The sequence below is a fragment of the Phocoena phocoena genome, chromosome 3 (assembly GCF_963924675.1).
Source record: "Phocoena phocoena chromosome 3, mPhoPho1.1, whole genome shotgun sequence".
In the NCBI taxonomy this organism is placed as follows: domain Eukaryota; kingdom Metazoa; phylum Chordata; class Mammalia; order Artiodactyla; family Phocoenidae; genus Phocoena; species Phocoena phocoena.
The window spans coordinates 58,092,144-58,105,972 of NC_089221.1; the positions used below are offsets into that span (position 1 = coordinate 58,092,144).

Consider the following 13,829-nt stretch of genomic DNA (forward strand, 5'->3'; position numbering starts at 1 on the left):
TCCCAGCATAGGTTGTTTGGTTGCTGTTCAGTTGCGGAGAGCACTTGCAAACAATACTGAGCGATGTGCCCAAAGGGATCATTGGATTTTGTTACTTTGTAATATGAACAGGAAGTAACAACACTTCATGGATAATGTGACATCGATAAGAAAAGGAACCAAATGGACGGGTGAATGGTTTTAGGTAAAATCGATTTAAAGCATATGCCTGACAAGGGGGGAAGCATTAGTACTATTTTCACGTATGATTTAGCTTGCCTTTGGAGTGAACATCTATCATTTTTTTCTTCCTGTCGTTTTCCTTTAGGCCTCCTGCTTTCCAGGTGGTCTTGGGGCAATGGTGGGTTGTTAACCAGTCATCCCCTTCTCCCCTCAACTCCATACAGTGGTGCATTTATATCCCATGCTAAATAGATTTCTGCCTCCTGGAAAATTTAACTCCGAGCAGAATGATAAACAAGAGGATTTAAGCATTACCAAAGCGGCATCCAAAATGACTGGCCATGACTTCCTGACTGAGATCCCTGGCCTAGTTTCATCCCTTTGGTATGGCCTGCTTCTTCAGCTTTTCCTTCCATTCTGTGTCTTTCCATTAATTCCTTTTTGCTTAAATTAGCTAGATCAAGTTTATGTGGCTTACAACCCAACTGTCATAACTGACATCACACCTATTTTCCAGATGAAGTGATTTAACCCAAGTCCCACGCTCAGTGGTCATGTCAACTTCTAGCTCATGGCTCTCTTCCAGATGTTGGTATAGCACGAGTTTATAATGCTCCTTTAGTGGAATTTAGTGGAAAGAGCATCTGACTGACTTTTATTGAAGAAATGAGTTCTCTTTCACAGAGGGCTTTTCCTACTGAAAACTTACTCACAAGGTTAAAATATTCTCAATATACTTCTAGAAATGACAATCAATAAGTCTTTGTTGACTAATTAACATTCGGTTTATTTTAATTATATTGTTTGATCTAATGGAGTATCCTGGCAGGACAGAAGGGTTAAACTAAAAATCCCAAAGAGATACCTTAATAATCTTATGCAATGTAAAAAGAACAACCTGCATGCAAACTAACAGAAGAAAAGTACTTTATTCATTTATAATACCATTTTGTAAACAACCACACTGTGCATTTTTAAATTCAATAATAACAAATTTTTTTCCTATGGATTTATAGCAAACTCTATATAAAGTCAATGAGTTAATACAAGAGTGAAGATGAATAGGGCAGAATAATTTCCAAAAATGTTAAATTACAGCACTTGATACAAACACAGATAACTATCTGTACCATAAAAATTTACATGCCACAAAACACTCATTTATAATTTTAAATATGCGGTAAAACACATTTATAAAAAAGCATCAACATTAATTTTATTATAAACCAGTGAATTACTCAGAGGAATATTTATTAAAACTTACTAAAAATCAGTCAATATTGCAACTGAGGTAAAAATTTATAAGTAAACAAAACTATCATTTATAAGGGCCAAAAGTAAACGGAAGGGCAGACAACACTTTCTGATGACTATGTCTACTCCTTGATGTTCTGAAGCAGTTTCAGTAAATGTGACTCAATAACCTGTTGAACTAGAACACACATGTGATCAAGACAACAGCAATGTTGATTACAAAATTTTAAAAAACTATCAAATTCAACTTAACATCACCAACATTTTCCTAAAATAATTTCTAATTAGGATATAATCATAGTCTGAGGGCAATAAGATTACAATGCAATACTTCAAACTTAGTCTGTCACTGACTTTAGTAATTGTCCAAGTTACTGGGTTTTCTGTTCTTGGTTTCTAAATTTTGAAACTGAAGGAGAGTCCAGAATACAAGGTTGTTCTAAGGAACAGAGAAAGGGCAACTATAAAGCATTTTATAAATAGTTTGCTATGAAATGTTAAACACATCTTGTAAATAGGTGTACACGTATCCTCCAGCAACTAATTATTTGGGATGGTGAAAAGTAATAGTAACAAACTCATTTCTAGACTTTGTAGGAATCTATTGATTTTGCCCACAGTTGAAAGTATATGTCAGGAGTTAGGATAACATGCATGTTCTATAACTGCAAGTGATGAGAATAGTTTGGACCACTGGTTTGTATTATTATATAACTTTACTAAAATGAAACCTGAGAGTTCTAAACCACTTACCACTTCTATAGCCCAAGGCTACAGCTAGATCCATAGAATTGTATCCAGAGTCGGTTTCAATTGTTGGGTCAGCTCCATTTTCTATACCAAAACAGAAAAATCTACATAAATAAAATGAAAATATGGATATGTTTGTCTATCACTGGCTCATGCGCAATTAGCGGGACAGATTTTCTGCAAATTTGGAAGGTATTTTCAGGATGGTCTGACAAAGTACAGAGTACACAGAGGGCATAGAATTCACTCTGGTGGGTCGGAGGGAAGACACTTCAATCATACAGGCATCCTCTAGAGCAACTGAAACTAATACACCACTACAGACAGCACTCAGGCTTAAAGACACTGTGGACAGAGAAAAGAGCCGAGGATTCACATGTGATCCCTAAAAGGAAAGCAATAAGGACAGATACTGCGATTGCAGGCGTGCTGTGTGATGGAGCTACGGCTTACATGGGAACCTTAGGGCAGCAGGTGCGCCAGGGGTGAATAACGTATTTAATAATAGTTCAGGATTCTCTTGAGGCTAGCTTGTAAAAAATAATGTCTTCATGTGGCGTTTTCTAAATATTTCTACTTTTATCTGCTTACCTAAGAGCATTTTTACACATTTCACATGATTTCCATGTACAGCGTAAAGCAAAGGCGTCCCTCCATTCTGCAAAAGGAAAGGTGATTTAGTTTTTCAAGGTGAGCAAGATTCAAATAATTTAATGCTCCTGTGAATTGGGCATGTAAAAGTAGTTTAAGGTAATTTTAATATTTTGTGAAGAATACTTAATCAGAACTAATAATTGAGTTTAGGACATTAACTTTTCCTCCCAGCTGTTTAATTAACTAAGGTAATTAATTATTCTTCCAAGGGTTTAATAAAGCTTATTATGTCTCCCCAAACCAAATAAATCCTAGAGTTTGTTCCAGTAATTTAAAAATCAGTATTACAGACTCACCCAGTCATATTCATTTACATCAACTCCACAATCCAGCAGCATTTTGACAATATCTGTGTAGCCCTTACTACAGGCTAATGACAGTGCACTTTCTCGACCTTTTCCTAAAAGCTGGGGATCGGCACCCTGCAGTGGGAAATAGAGATAAAAGACTTTTCAGTTTATGAAAACAAGAATATTGTTACTTCTGTCAATAATAATTACAGTTCAACACTTAGGTCAGGTAATGTTCTGGGGTTAATAAAGAAAGAACACAAACTTCTACTCCTGGACGTTCTGTTATCAAGGTTGTCTGAAGGCCTGCCTTCCTCCCTCTACCTCAATCCTAACTATCTTGTCACTTTGGAGTCAAATTGTATCTTCTCCAAGAAGCTTCTCCTACAGGGCTGACAGGACTTTTGTTCCCATCGTGCTTAGCAGGGCTGGGCACTCACTTCTCTCTCCAGCTTCAGGGACGACTACACTTGCCTGCTCAACCAGATGCAAGCTCCACAAGAATATGCAGAGCATGTAAACATTTTTTGGATCCTCTACCATTACGTCTAGCTGGCTGGAGATGTAAAAACTTTACTAAATACTTAACTGAACTTAAGTAACTGTACATATACATTTTTCTGAGGCATTTTCCTTACATTCTGAAGTAGAAACTCTACCACAGCTATTTGCCCGTGTGCTGCAGCCCACATCAGAGGAGTAAATCCTTCGTCGTCCGTGTGATTGATAACATTTTCTATTTAAAAGAAAAGCAATTTTTGTGATCTAATTTAACAACCACATATTAATATCTCTATGAAAATACTGGCATTCTAAAAAGGTGACTATATTACCCAATGAGGTTCACGTTTGTGCTGACTTGTGTTCACTGAAGTGTTTGCAATTTGCAGTCTCAATGCATTAAACTGTGCCTCAAGGTACGTAGCTGAGTTCAAATAGCATATTATTTAAAGTATAAACTACCAGACACAACATAATGCTAGGTACAGGGCAGTCCACAGAACACTGGACACAGAATCAGGAGACCAGAGTTTGAATCCTGACTGTCACTTTCTAGCAGTGTGATTCTGGGCATGTCATTTAATTCCTCTAATATCCAGAATAATACCTTGCTTATCTCAGTAGTTAGCTGGGAGGATCACAATAAAAATGAGGTTATACGATAGCCCTTAGCATTACATAAATACATATTATAAAAAGCCCCAAATTAGTAAAGCTATTTTTACTCTCTAGCCAATACTGCTGCCTTTGAGTCTCTTAAAACTTTTGGTGGTTTGCTAACATAATATAATATGAATGAAGACTGAATAATCTGAAACACAATTCTATGCAATTCTACCTCAAAACCCATTTTGTTCCCTAGATTCAGTCTACCAGGTATAAAGTCCACAGTTTTTTCCCTAAATTTATTTAGTAGATTGAGAATAAAACCTTCAAATGTTTATAAACAAATAGGAATATAATGATGAAGTCTTTCTTATAAAAGAATGACATGATTTTTAAAAAAAGCCACTCTTTAATCATATGCCCTGCATTCAACTGATAATGTTGGGACAATTGGCTAACTTTTTGAAAAATGAAAATAAAAGTTAAGCTCCACCTTTACCTCATTACACCAAAACATATTCCATGGGTCAAAGATTGAAATGTAAACAAGAAACCACAGAAGTTCTAGAATAAGGTATGAGTGAATTTATTTATAATCTTGGAATAGGAAATCTTTTCTAAGCAAGATATAAAACTCAGAAGTCACAAAGAAAAAAATAAATTTACCACTTAAAAATGTTAAGCCTGTGTTTGAAAACATCATAAAGTCAAAGGAAAAATGGCAAACTGGGAAAAAACTAGATTCAACATAAACAAAAAGTGAACTTCTTTAATTTAGGTAAGAGTTCATATAAATCAATATAAAACAGGCAGTTCACACAAAAAGAAATTCAAATAGATCATAATTTTAAAAAGGCAAACAAAACCAGTATGAAATACCATTTTTCACCTATAAGATTAGCAAAGATTAAAGTCTGATAATATTCTGTGTCAGTGAGGGTATGGGGAAGTAGAAACACTAACTCTGGTGTGAGGACAGGGCAAACATCTGGCAATGTATATAAAAATAAAAATTCATATACCTTTTGACCCAGCAAATATACTTGTAGGAATTTACCCTATGGATATACTTTAAAAGAATGCCAACAATATTGTTATTTAATAGAAATAAACTGGAATCAACTACCACCAGGGGAACTAGTTAAAAATAAAAAACACAGTATATGCAATACAATGCAAAATCACAGACCTATTAAAAAGAATGAAATAGATCTTTATGTGCTTATAAGGAAAGATCTCAAAATTTAAGTGAAAAAAGTAAAGCGCAATGCAGTGTGTATATTTTCCCTCTTGTGTAAATAAAAAAAAGCACATATATACTATACTCTCACATATTGCCCCAAGTATAAATATTTTCCAGAAAAGTCTTCTGAAAATATAAGAAACTTATAATGTTTGCTTCTGCAGAAAAGGCGAGGGTGGTAAGGGAAGCTTTAACTTCTATACCTTATATTACTTTTTTTTTTAAAGTATCTATTGGGTTATCTGCCTGATGAGGTTATGCAACTATTTTTTTTTTGTCTTTATACTTTCTTGTATAAAAAGAAAACAATAACAAATCTGATAAATCCTATTAAATTTGTTTTAAATACATCTAAAAAAATAGGCTAGTACCTTGTTCAATACGAGCAGCCAGGTAGAGCATCTCTCCCTGAGCAGCCAACTGGTGAACAGACAAAGCTGAAACAATACCATAAAAAGTTTCATGTATATCTGTAGGTACACTTTCATCATCTCATTGTTCATGCCTGTGTAGCAATTTTCCTTTCCAAAACACGAACTATCATTTTATTGTCTAAAAAAATCTAACTTAAAATATAGCCTAACATTTGCAGATGTCAGAATTACCTTAAATATCTAAGAGTCTGAGAATTGACTCATATATGTTTAAGGTAATTCTGACATCTGCAAAGTGTTATTAACAGTGAATGTGCAAATTGTTTGATTATTAACAATGCAAATTGTTACTGATCTTATGAATTAAAGAAATGGTTTAGGTACTTAATTTTTAACATGGTATCTCTTTATCCAAACTTATAAGGAAGTATAAGGAAGTTGGGTCTAAAAGACTCTTGATTTTTAATTGACTGTATTCGTTTAAGTCCCAAATATCATTATTTCAAGAGGCCATGGGTATTTCTTAACTTTTGGAGGACTAAGATAGTAAATTAAAAACTAGCTGACAGGAAATTCTTGAGTACAGACCTATTTGTGGCTAATTAGCTGTGTGACCCTGGAGACCTGATTAAACATTTTTGTCTAACATGAAGTATGTGAACCACATGATCCCTAGTTTTTTTTTCCTAAAATTCTATGGTTGGGGAATTCTCTGGTGGTCCAGTGGTTAGGACTCGGCGCTTTCACTGCGGGGCCCCGGGGTTCAGTCCCTGGTCAGGGAACTAGGATCCCATTAAGACTCTCGGCGTGGCCAAAAAAAAAAAAAAATTCTATGGTTGGAATATTTTAAGACAATCTCTTTATTTTAAAACAAAGCCAAACAGGTACTGTTCTATGACAGTTCATCTTAAAAATCAGTATCACTTGATCCTTGATTTAGGATGATATGACTGGGTGGCCTTAATACAGAAAGGAAAGCAATTGGGAGGCATATGCAAATTTACATATATAGAACAGAAATGGCTCTTAGGTAGAGTTAGAGTCATGAACTCGTTCTGGCTTACCTACTATAGCATACAATTCAAAATCAGGAGGGACACAGTGTTTCCAAAGTAAAAACATATATTTCACCATGCTTTAGAATACAGATGCATTTATGTTATATTCTCAAATATAATTCCTAACATCAAATTGCTAACTGGTTTCCTCTCATTAAGAAACCCGTACTATATAGAATATTTTCTAGTTTACAGAGAAAACCCTTCATTTTATTTCTTCTAGAATAATTCTACATTAAAAAATTGTAAATTCAAAGTTTTTAAAGAGGTGATTTCATATTCATATTATATTCAAATTCGAAATTATAGTAGACATCGCTCAGCTTTTACTACAAATCATTTGTTGATCAGTGATCTAGTTTATAAAATGCACTCCAAGAACACAAAAACACAATGTCTTGCTTTGCACAAAGTTCAGAATAACTCATTGCTTTTATAGTAAAATTATGAAGGTTTTAAGAATTAATATTTCAATCTGTATTTGTTCTCAACAGAGAAACATAAAACATGAAATATCTGAATATGCAATAATATGTGAAAGAGTTTTAAATTACTAAAACTATCAGGACATCACTTAAGCTTTCCAAAACAGAATATGCATTTAATGAAAATAATGTTTCAAAGCCAAACTCTTGAAATCATTACATTAGTAATAACAATATTCTAATACATCAGTGGGAAATACTTACAATTTGCTAACAGAGGTGTGGTTGAGACCTCATTTCCTCTGTGTTTGTTGGTTAAAGTAGTTGACTGTTTTATGGGTGAGAAGTGCTTTGTTGTAGAGGGAGTGTAGACATGCCTTACTTGAATTCCCGGAGAAGGAGATGTATGGATACTGCATTCAGCTAAGTAAAATTAATTTAAACACATTAAAACAATATTTTAATAACAAAGCATTTCAAAGTTCTATGTCAATGTTTACATTAAAAAAGAAATACAAGATGTATAATATCTTTAACTGGTTCTCAAGTGATACTATTTTTTTGCCATAAAAAATCTGTACTAGTGGGCTTCCCTGGAGGTGCAGTGGTTGAGAGTCCACCTGCCGATGAAGGGGACACGGGTTCGTGCCCCGGTCAGGGAAGATCCCACATGCCGCGGAGTGGCTAGGCCCGTGAGCCAGGGCCGCTGAGCCTGTGCGTCCGGAGCCTGTGCTCCGCAACGGGAGAGGCCACAACAGTGAGAGGCCCGCATACCGCAAAAAAAAAAAAAAAAAACTGTACTAGTAAAAGTTCCAGAAAAAAATTCAATATTAATCTTGAGCAATTTTATCCAGAGATTAGTTTTTTATATTCGATAGATTGTTATAAAAGTAAATCTACAATATGATGACAGATTTCACTGTATTAAAGCATTGGAAGCTAATGCCAATCACATATTCATGGAGTTAATTCATTTACAAAAGGCACAAAATTTTTTTCTCCTATAATTTTAAAAGGTACAATAATAAACTTTATTAGAGAATTTGTAAATAAACAAAGGTCAAGGAAGAAGTAAAAATCAACATGTACTTATGGACATTATATAACATGAAATTATTTAATTTTGGTTTCTATGAGATTCTAGAAAATCATAATTAAAGATGACTTCCAAACTCTTCGCAAACTCAAAATCTCATGATCAGAAAGGGAAAAAAATAAAAAATAAACAAAAACAAAACAAATGCAGATATTTATACCATAACTTTCAACCTTTAAATAGGACAGATGCCACCTCCAGGTCAGAGTTAACTTGATCTTGAATATTTTTACTATCTTCTTCATTTAAGGACTTCACAAACCGAGAACAGACATTCATATCAAATCTGTTAGGCAGTATGAATTTCATCCCCATGGAAACACCCTGAGCTGATCCTTCTTCTGCATTTGAGTCCAGCTGATGTTCTATTTTAATGTCTGGCATGCCAGTTAGACTGTAACTGCTGGGGCACTCTTCTACTATCAGCTGGGCTCCAATATCCAAATTTGCTGATGTAGCCATGATTTCAACTGTAGTTTCAATAATTAAAACATTTCTTCATGATTTCCCCTTGGTTTTATAAGAATGGCATACAGTGTATTCTTCAAATTTGGGTATTAAAACATCTGAAAGAAAAAAATTAAAATTATTATATCAATGTATACAAAATAATCATTTTCAATCACGTATGCAAACAGTGCTCCTATTAGCACCTATACATAATAGAAAGAATACAATCTCCAGAGGCAGAAAAACCTGGGTCTGAATCCAAGCTTCACCATTTATTAGCTGTGTGAATCTGCACAAGCTCCTCAACCTCTCTAAGCCTCAGTCTCACTTGTAAAATGGGTATACACCAGTAACCTCACAGGACCCTGGCAAAGACCAAATGAAATACAGTAACATTCTCACCGCCATCACTAGGTCCCAACAAATTTTACTTAGCCTTTTCTCCCCTTTCCTATTCCTGAATATTGCCAAATGGAGTTTTTAAAAATCAGGCTAACAACAAAAATAAATTTTCATGTAAAAACTTTAACCTCTAATCTGAGGTTTATTTTTTAACATGCTGTTAAAATTTGAATTTAAGAAAAGATAGAACTCATGTTGTACCCAAGTCTATCAGCATCTACAATATCCATAATTCCTGGATAGTGAAAGGCTTTACAAAGTTTTGGTTATGATGAACTGAAAACATACTTATTAATCAGTTTTTGTTTAAATCAAGTGTTAGCAACTTAATACAGGTTTTTATGAAAAATAAAGTGTACAGATTATGGACTGGCTTCCTTTGCTTTAGCATCTCTAGGACATTATAATCTAAGTATAATTTTTGGTCCCATTTATTCATTTTTTTCCAAATATAGATTGTCAAGACATGAACTCAATAAACGCGAACTCTCAAAACAGAGGTTAGAAGCACACCTGTTACTGAATCATTTACTATTGTTTTAGAATGAGTTTTCAGTAAGGTAATCACTGGCACTTTCCTATGGACCTTAATAAAATTTCAAGAGAAATTTCATTATTGTACCTAAAATTGCTTCTAAAAAAAGGAAGAACTCCAAGGCATATAATTGTCTTACACATATTGTCACTGAGACAAGAGGAAAATTAATAGCATCCAGTTAATTTTTTCATGTTAGGGCTTACTGCCTCAGAAATTTTGAGGGTGCAGGGTGTTTTAAAACTGTAATTAATTGGAACTAACAGAGAAAAGTGCATTAGGACCACAGTGGAGCAAAGGTTGGCAAATCATACATTTATAGATAATCACTTTTACAGTTTTAAAACATCTTCCAAGATTGATCTTTATAACAATCCTTTGAGTAGTCAGGGCAGGTAATCATTATGTTCACTACAGAGAAGAGAAAAGAGGAGCTCACGACTCCATCACCCTGTTCGTTAAAAGAAAAAGCAGCACTAAACTAATCCAAAACTTCCAAGGGAGAAAGAGTTGAAGAAATAATAAACGCTAATAATAATGTTAACAAGTAACAAAGTCAACACACTTCAGCAAGCGGTAAGAAGGAGACTAAAACAGAAAATGAGTTGTGATTCAAATGGAGGTGGAGGGGCAATGCAGAGGTCTTTAAAAGTATATTACAAGATATGAACTGTGTTTCCTGAGGGAAGAGCCATCTCACACAGACTCCTACCCAGAGTTGGGCGAAGTGCCACTCCCCTGACCTCGCTCAGCACCCGCATATATCTTTATTTTAGCATTTATCACTCTCTTGAAAATTTCCATTTAAACTCCTAATAAATTGAAAACTCCTCTAGGATGGGGGGGGCACTCTTACTAATTTCTGCACACAAACAGTGCTTGGTTCTATCATGTACTCCATAAATATTTTCTGATCTGAACCTTAACAAAGGTTCGTATTCTTTTCTACCCTGAAATGAGCCTGCAAGATGCTCAACAAACATCTGCTGATTAGACCTGGCTTTCCGTTCCCAACATCACTACCAACTAGCTGTGCAACCCTGGACAGAGAAATCATACACGTTTCCTAAGACTCATTTTATTCAGATAAGATGAAGATGGTTGAAATAGGTATCTCTAATATTCTGTCCAATTCTAAACATCTTCCATGTTACAAATCAGGGTTTAGAAATGGAATTACCAGTCTTTGAGGGAAGAAGAGCAAATGTACTTGGGGGAGGAGGGAGTGGAAACAGAACGCTTATCTTGGCACCACTCCAGAGAGAAGAAGCAACACTGACTGGTTAAGCCATAATTTTGAAGTATAAGAGAGGAAGGGGGGAAAAAAAAAGATGATCGAGAAGAGGAGGCGGTGAGAAAAAGAGGTAAGGCCAAGGAGAGCTAGGATCACCTCAATCTGTCAGAGCCCAGGGATAAGGGGAGAGAGACCCTAACGAAATAAAACGGGCAACTGGGTTAATCCACGGTGGGTGCTAGTAACAGGAGCCCCCCGGTTCTTCCTCATCCTGGAGTTGTTCTACAAGGACAGGAAGGTGCTATGAAAATGAATGATGCCTCACAGGCCACAGGTGTCCCGGCGTCCCAGGACAGGAACCCGCTGGAGGGGAGACTGTTGCAGGGAGGGAAGTCCGCTCTGTCGCCTCCCGCCAACTCTGCCCGAAAAATTCCAGCGCGGCTCGGGTAGGGAGGGCGGAAACTCTGGCTCAACCGCGGCGGGCTGGTCCCGGGGATAGGGGCCGGAGGCCGACCGTGTGGGAGCAAAAGTCCTGGCGACCGCCTTCGACAGCCCACAGCGAGTCGGGCCTTCCCATCTACGGCCAGATTCACTGCAGGGCCCCACCCCCCGGCTTGTTTTGACCGCGACGTCACTTCCGATTTATTCTTTCGGCTTCCGGCCAAAAAACGTGCCGCACCGGTGAAGCTGTTGCAGGGAGGGACTTCCAGGTATTTTCCCGCCGCTGCTAGATCCTTACTGCTCCAGTACTACAGAGACAGTGTCCCTTCGGCTACAGCTCTGGTTCACTAGCGCCAGGCCTCGGTCTCTCCCTCCGGCCACGCCTCCTCCTCCCCATCGTCCCGCCCACCGGGCTCGCCCCTGCGCACCAGGGCTGCGTGCGTCTCGGGACGCCATCACGTCACCTTCGTGCGACACGTCTCGCCGTTCTGTTCGTGGCGTGTTTCGGCAGCTCCTTCCAGGATCCGCGTGATCTTCCGCATGTTCTACCGCATAGTCCGGGGAGGGGGCTGGCGGAGTCCAAGAACTTCTCCTTGAGGCCGGGGAGTCTCGGCGGACCCTCCGGGCCCATCGGAGGTAGGTGAAGGGGGTTCCCAATGGGGGTGGCCCAGACTCACATCGGGCCTTCCTTGGTATCTAGCATGCTCCTCTGGGGTTTCCCAGTCTCCGCGGAATAGCTAAACTCCTTAACCAGCCTCTCAGGATCCCCGCAATTTACCTTCGACCTAGATTTTCCCCCTCTACAGTCACGTCACGTCCACACCTACTGTCCACCGTCATTAGTCCCCGGAGTAAGCCACACCCCTTTAGGCTGATTTCTATCTCTGTCTTTGCTTGTGAGGTTCCCGCAGTTTGCAGTGCCCACCCATGTTAAATGGTTAATTCGTTTTAATGTTAAACTTAAAGGCCTAGCTGAATTGCACACTTTGAATCTTTCTGGCAGCCGCCCAGTTAGAGTTAAAAAATCGCTTCTGAGCGCTCCGTGTTATGTACGTTACTTATAGCATACATTTGGTATTCTGCATTGTGATGTAGTAGTACCTGTTTTTCATTTAATCCTAGTTTCTCAGCCTCTAACCTCTCCCTGATCATTTTCTTCCTATTCATTTTCACATCACTTGCATCCGTGCCTTTGCTCTGTCTTGCTTACCCTCCCCTGCCTCTAATGCTGTTCCTCACTTTAATCTGGCAAACCACTGTTCCTGTGCCTCGCTTTTTCCTTCTAAAGCTTTAAACGATTTCTTTCAAGGCAGAGTTATGTATTCCTTTGCCTATACAGCTGACCCTTGAACACTGCGGGGGAGGGGGAGGTTTAGGGGCCCCAACCTTCCCCTGAAGGATAACTTACAGTGGGCCCTCCATATGTGCGGTTCCTCTTTATCCAGGTTCCTCCACATGTTGGATTCTGCTTGTGCATTCAAAAAAACGGGAATTCTGTAGTACTGTAGTATTTATTGAAAAAAATCTGCCTCTAAGCGGACCCACGCGGTTCAAACCCGTGTTGTTCAAGGGTCAGCTGTATAGGCAAAGGAGTACTCTGCGGTAGTAAGGGGCAAAGGCCCACAGGCTAGATCTGGCCCAGTGTCTGTTTTGGGGTATTCAGTGAGCCAAGAATGATTTTTATAGATGAATATTTGCAATCTATTTGATGATAGGAAACATTAACTTTGAACCAGAGTAAGTGAAATGTTTTCCCCCTCCTCCAAAAAGTCCCATTTCTTTCATTCATAAACAAAATATTGAACTTATAATTATTTGGGGGCAGTTTCCTTAGTAAAAAATTGGGACGTTTTTCTTTCATGCTATATAAATAACTACATAATATCCTCCATTTTTGCCTGTTGGCCTGTGAAGCCTAAAATATTTATTATTTGTCCTTTTACAGAAAATTTTCGTGGACTTGTGCTCTATAGCAGTGTTCATACAATAGATACCACCTGTGACTTTAATTTTGTTTCCCATATAACCCAGCACAGTGCTTCCTTTCCTTCCACAAACATTCTTTGAGCACTTGTTTTTAATCTTTCAGATATGAAATGTTCAATTCAATGGGAAAAAGAGGTCATTACAAATGCAATGTGATTATGTGCATTGACAGAGATACAGAGTCATGTAGGATTATAGAAGACAAGCCCCTGACCCAGCTTAGGAAGTGAGAGGTTTCTTGGAGGATGTGATCCTTGAGTTGAACTTTAAATGATAAATAGGAGGTAGGTAGAAAGAGGTCATTCCTGCTAGAGAGGACAAATGAAGAACAACATTGAGACAAGAAAGAGCATGGTGTGTTAAGGGAA

The 13,829-nt window shown here is 37.6% G+C and overlaps 1 protein-coding gene across 1 annotated transcript; it reads right to left on the reverse strand.

The window, feature by feature from the left end:
• Positions 1–1,072: 1,072 nt before the first annotated feature.
• On the reverse strand, positions 1,073–11,673 carry ANKRA2 (ankyrin repeat family A member 2). The gene is made up of 9 exons (XM_065874413.1): positions 11,360–11,673; positions 8,587–8,979; positions 7,582–7,740; positions 5,832–5,897; positions 3,749–3,846; positions 3,117–3,242; positions 2,758–2,824; positions 2,170–2,250; positions 1,073–1,594 (listed from the first exon to the last, which is right to left on the reverse strand). The coding sequence occupies exons 2-9, from the start codon at positions 8,873–8,875 to the stop codon at positions 1,539–1,541; spliced, it is 942 nt and encodes a 313-aa protein (XP_065730485.1). The 5' UTR covers positions 8,876–8,979; positions 11,360–11,673; the 3' UTR covers positions 1,073–1,538.
• Between the last annotated feature and the right edge of the window lie 2,156 nt (positions 11,674–13,829).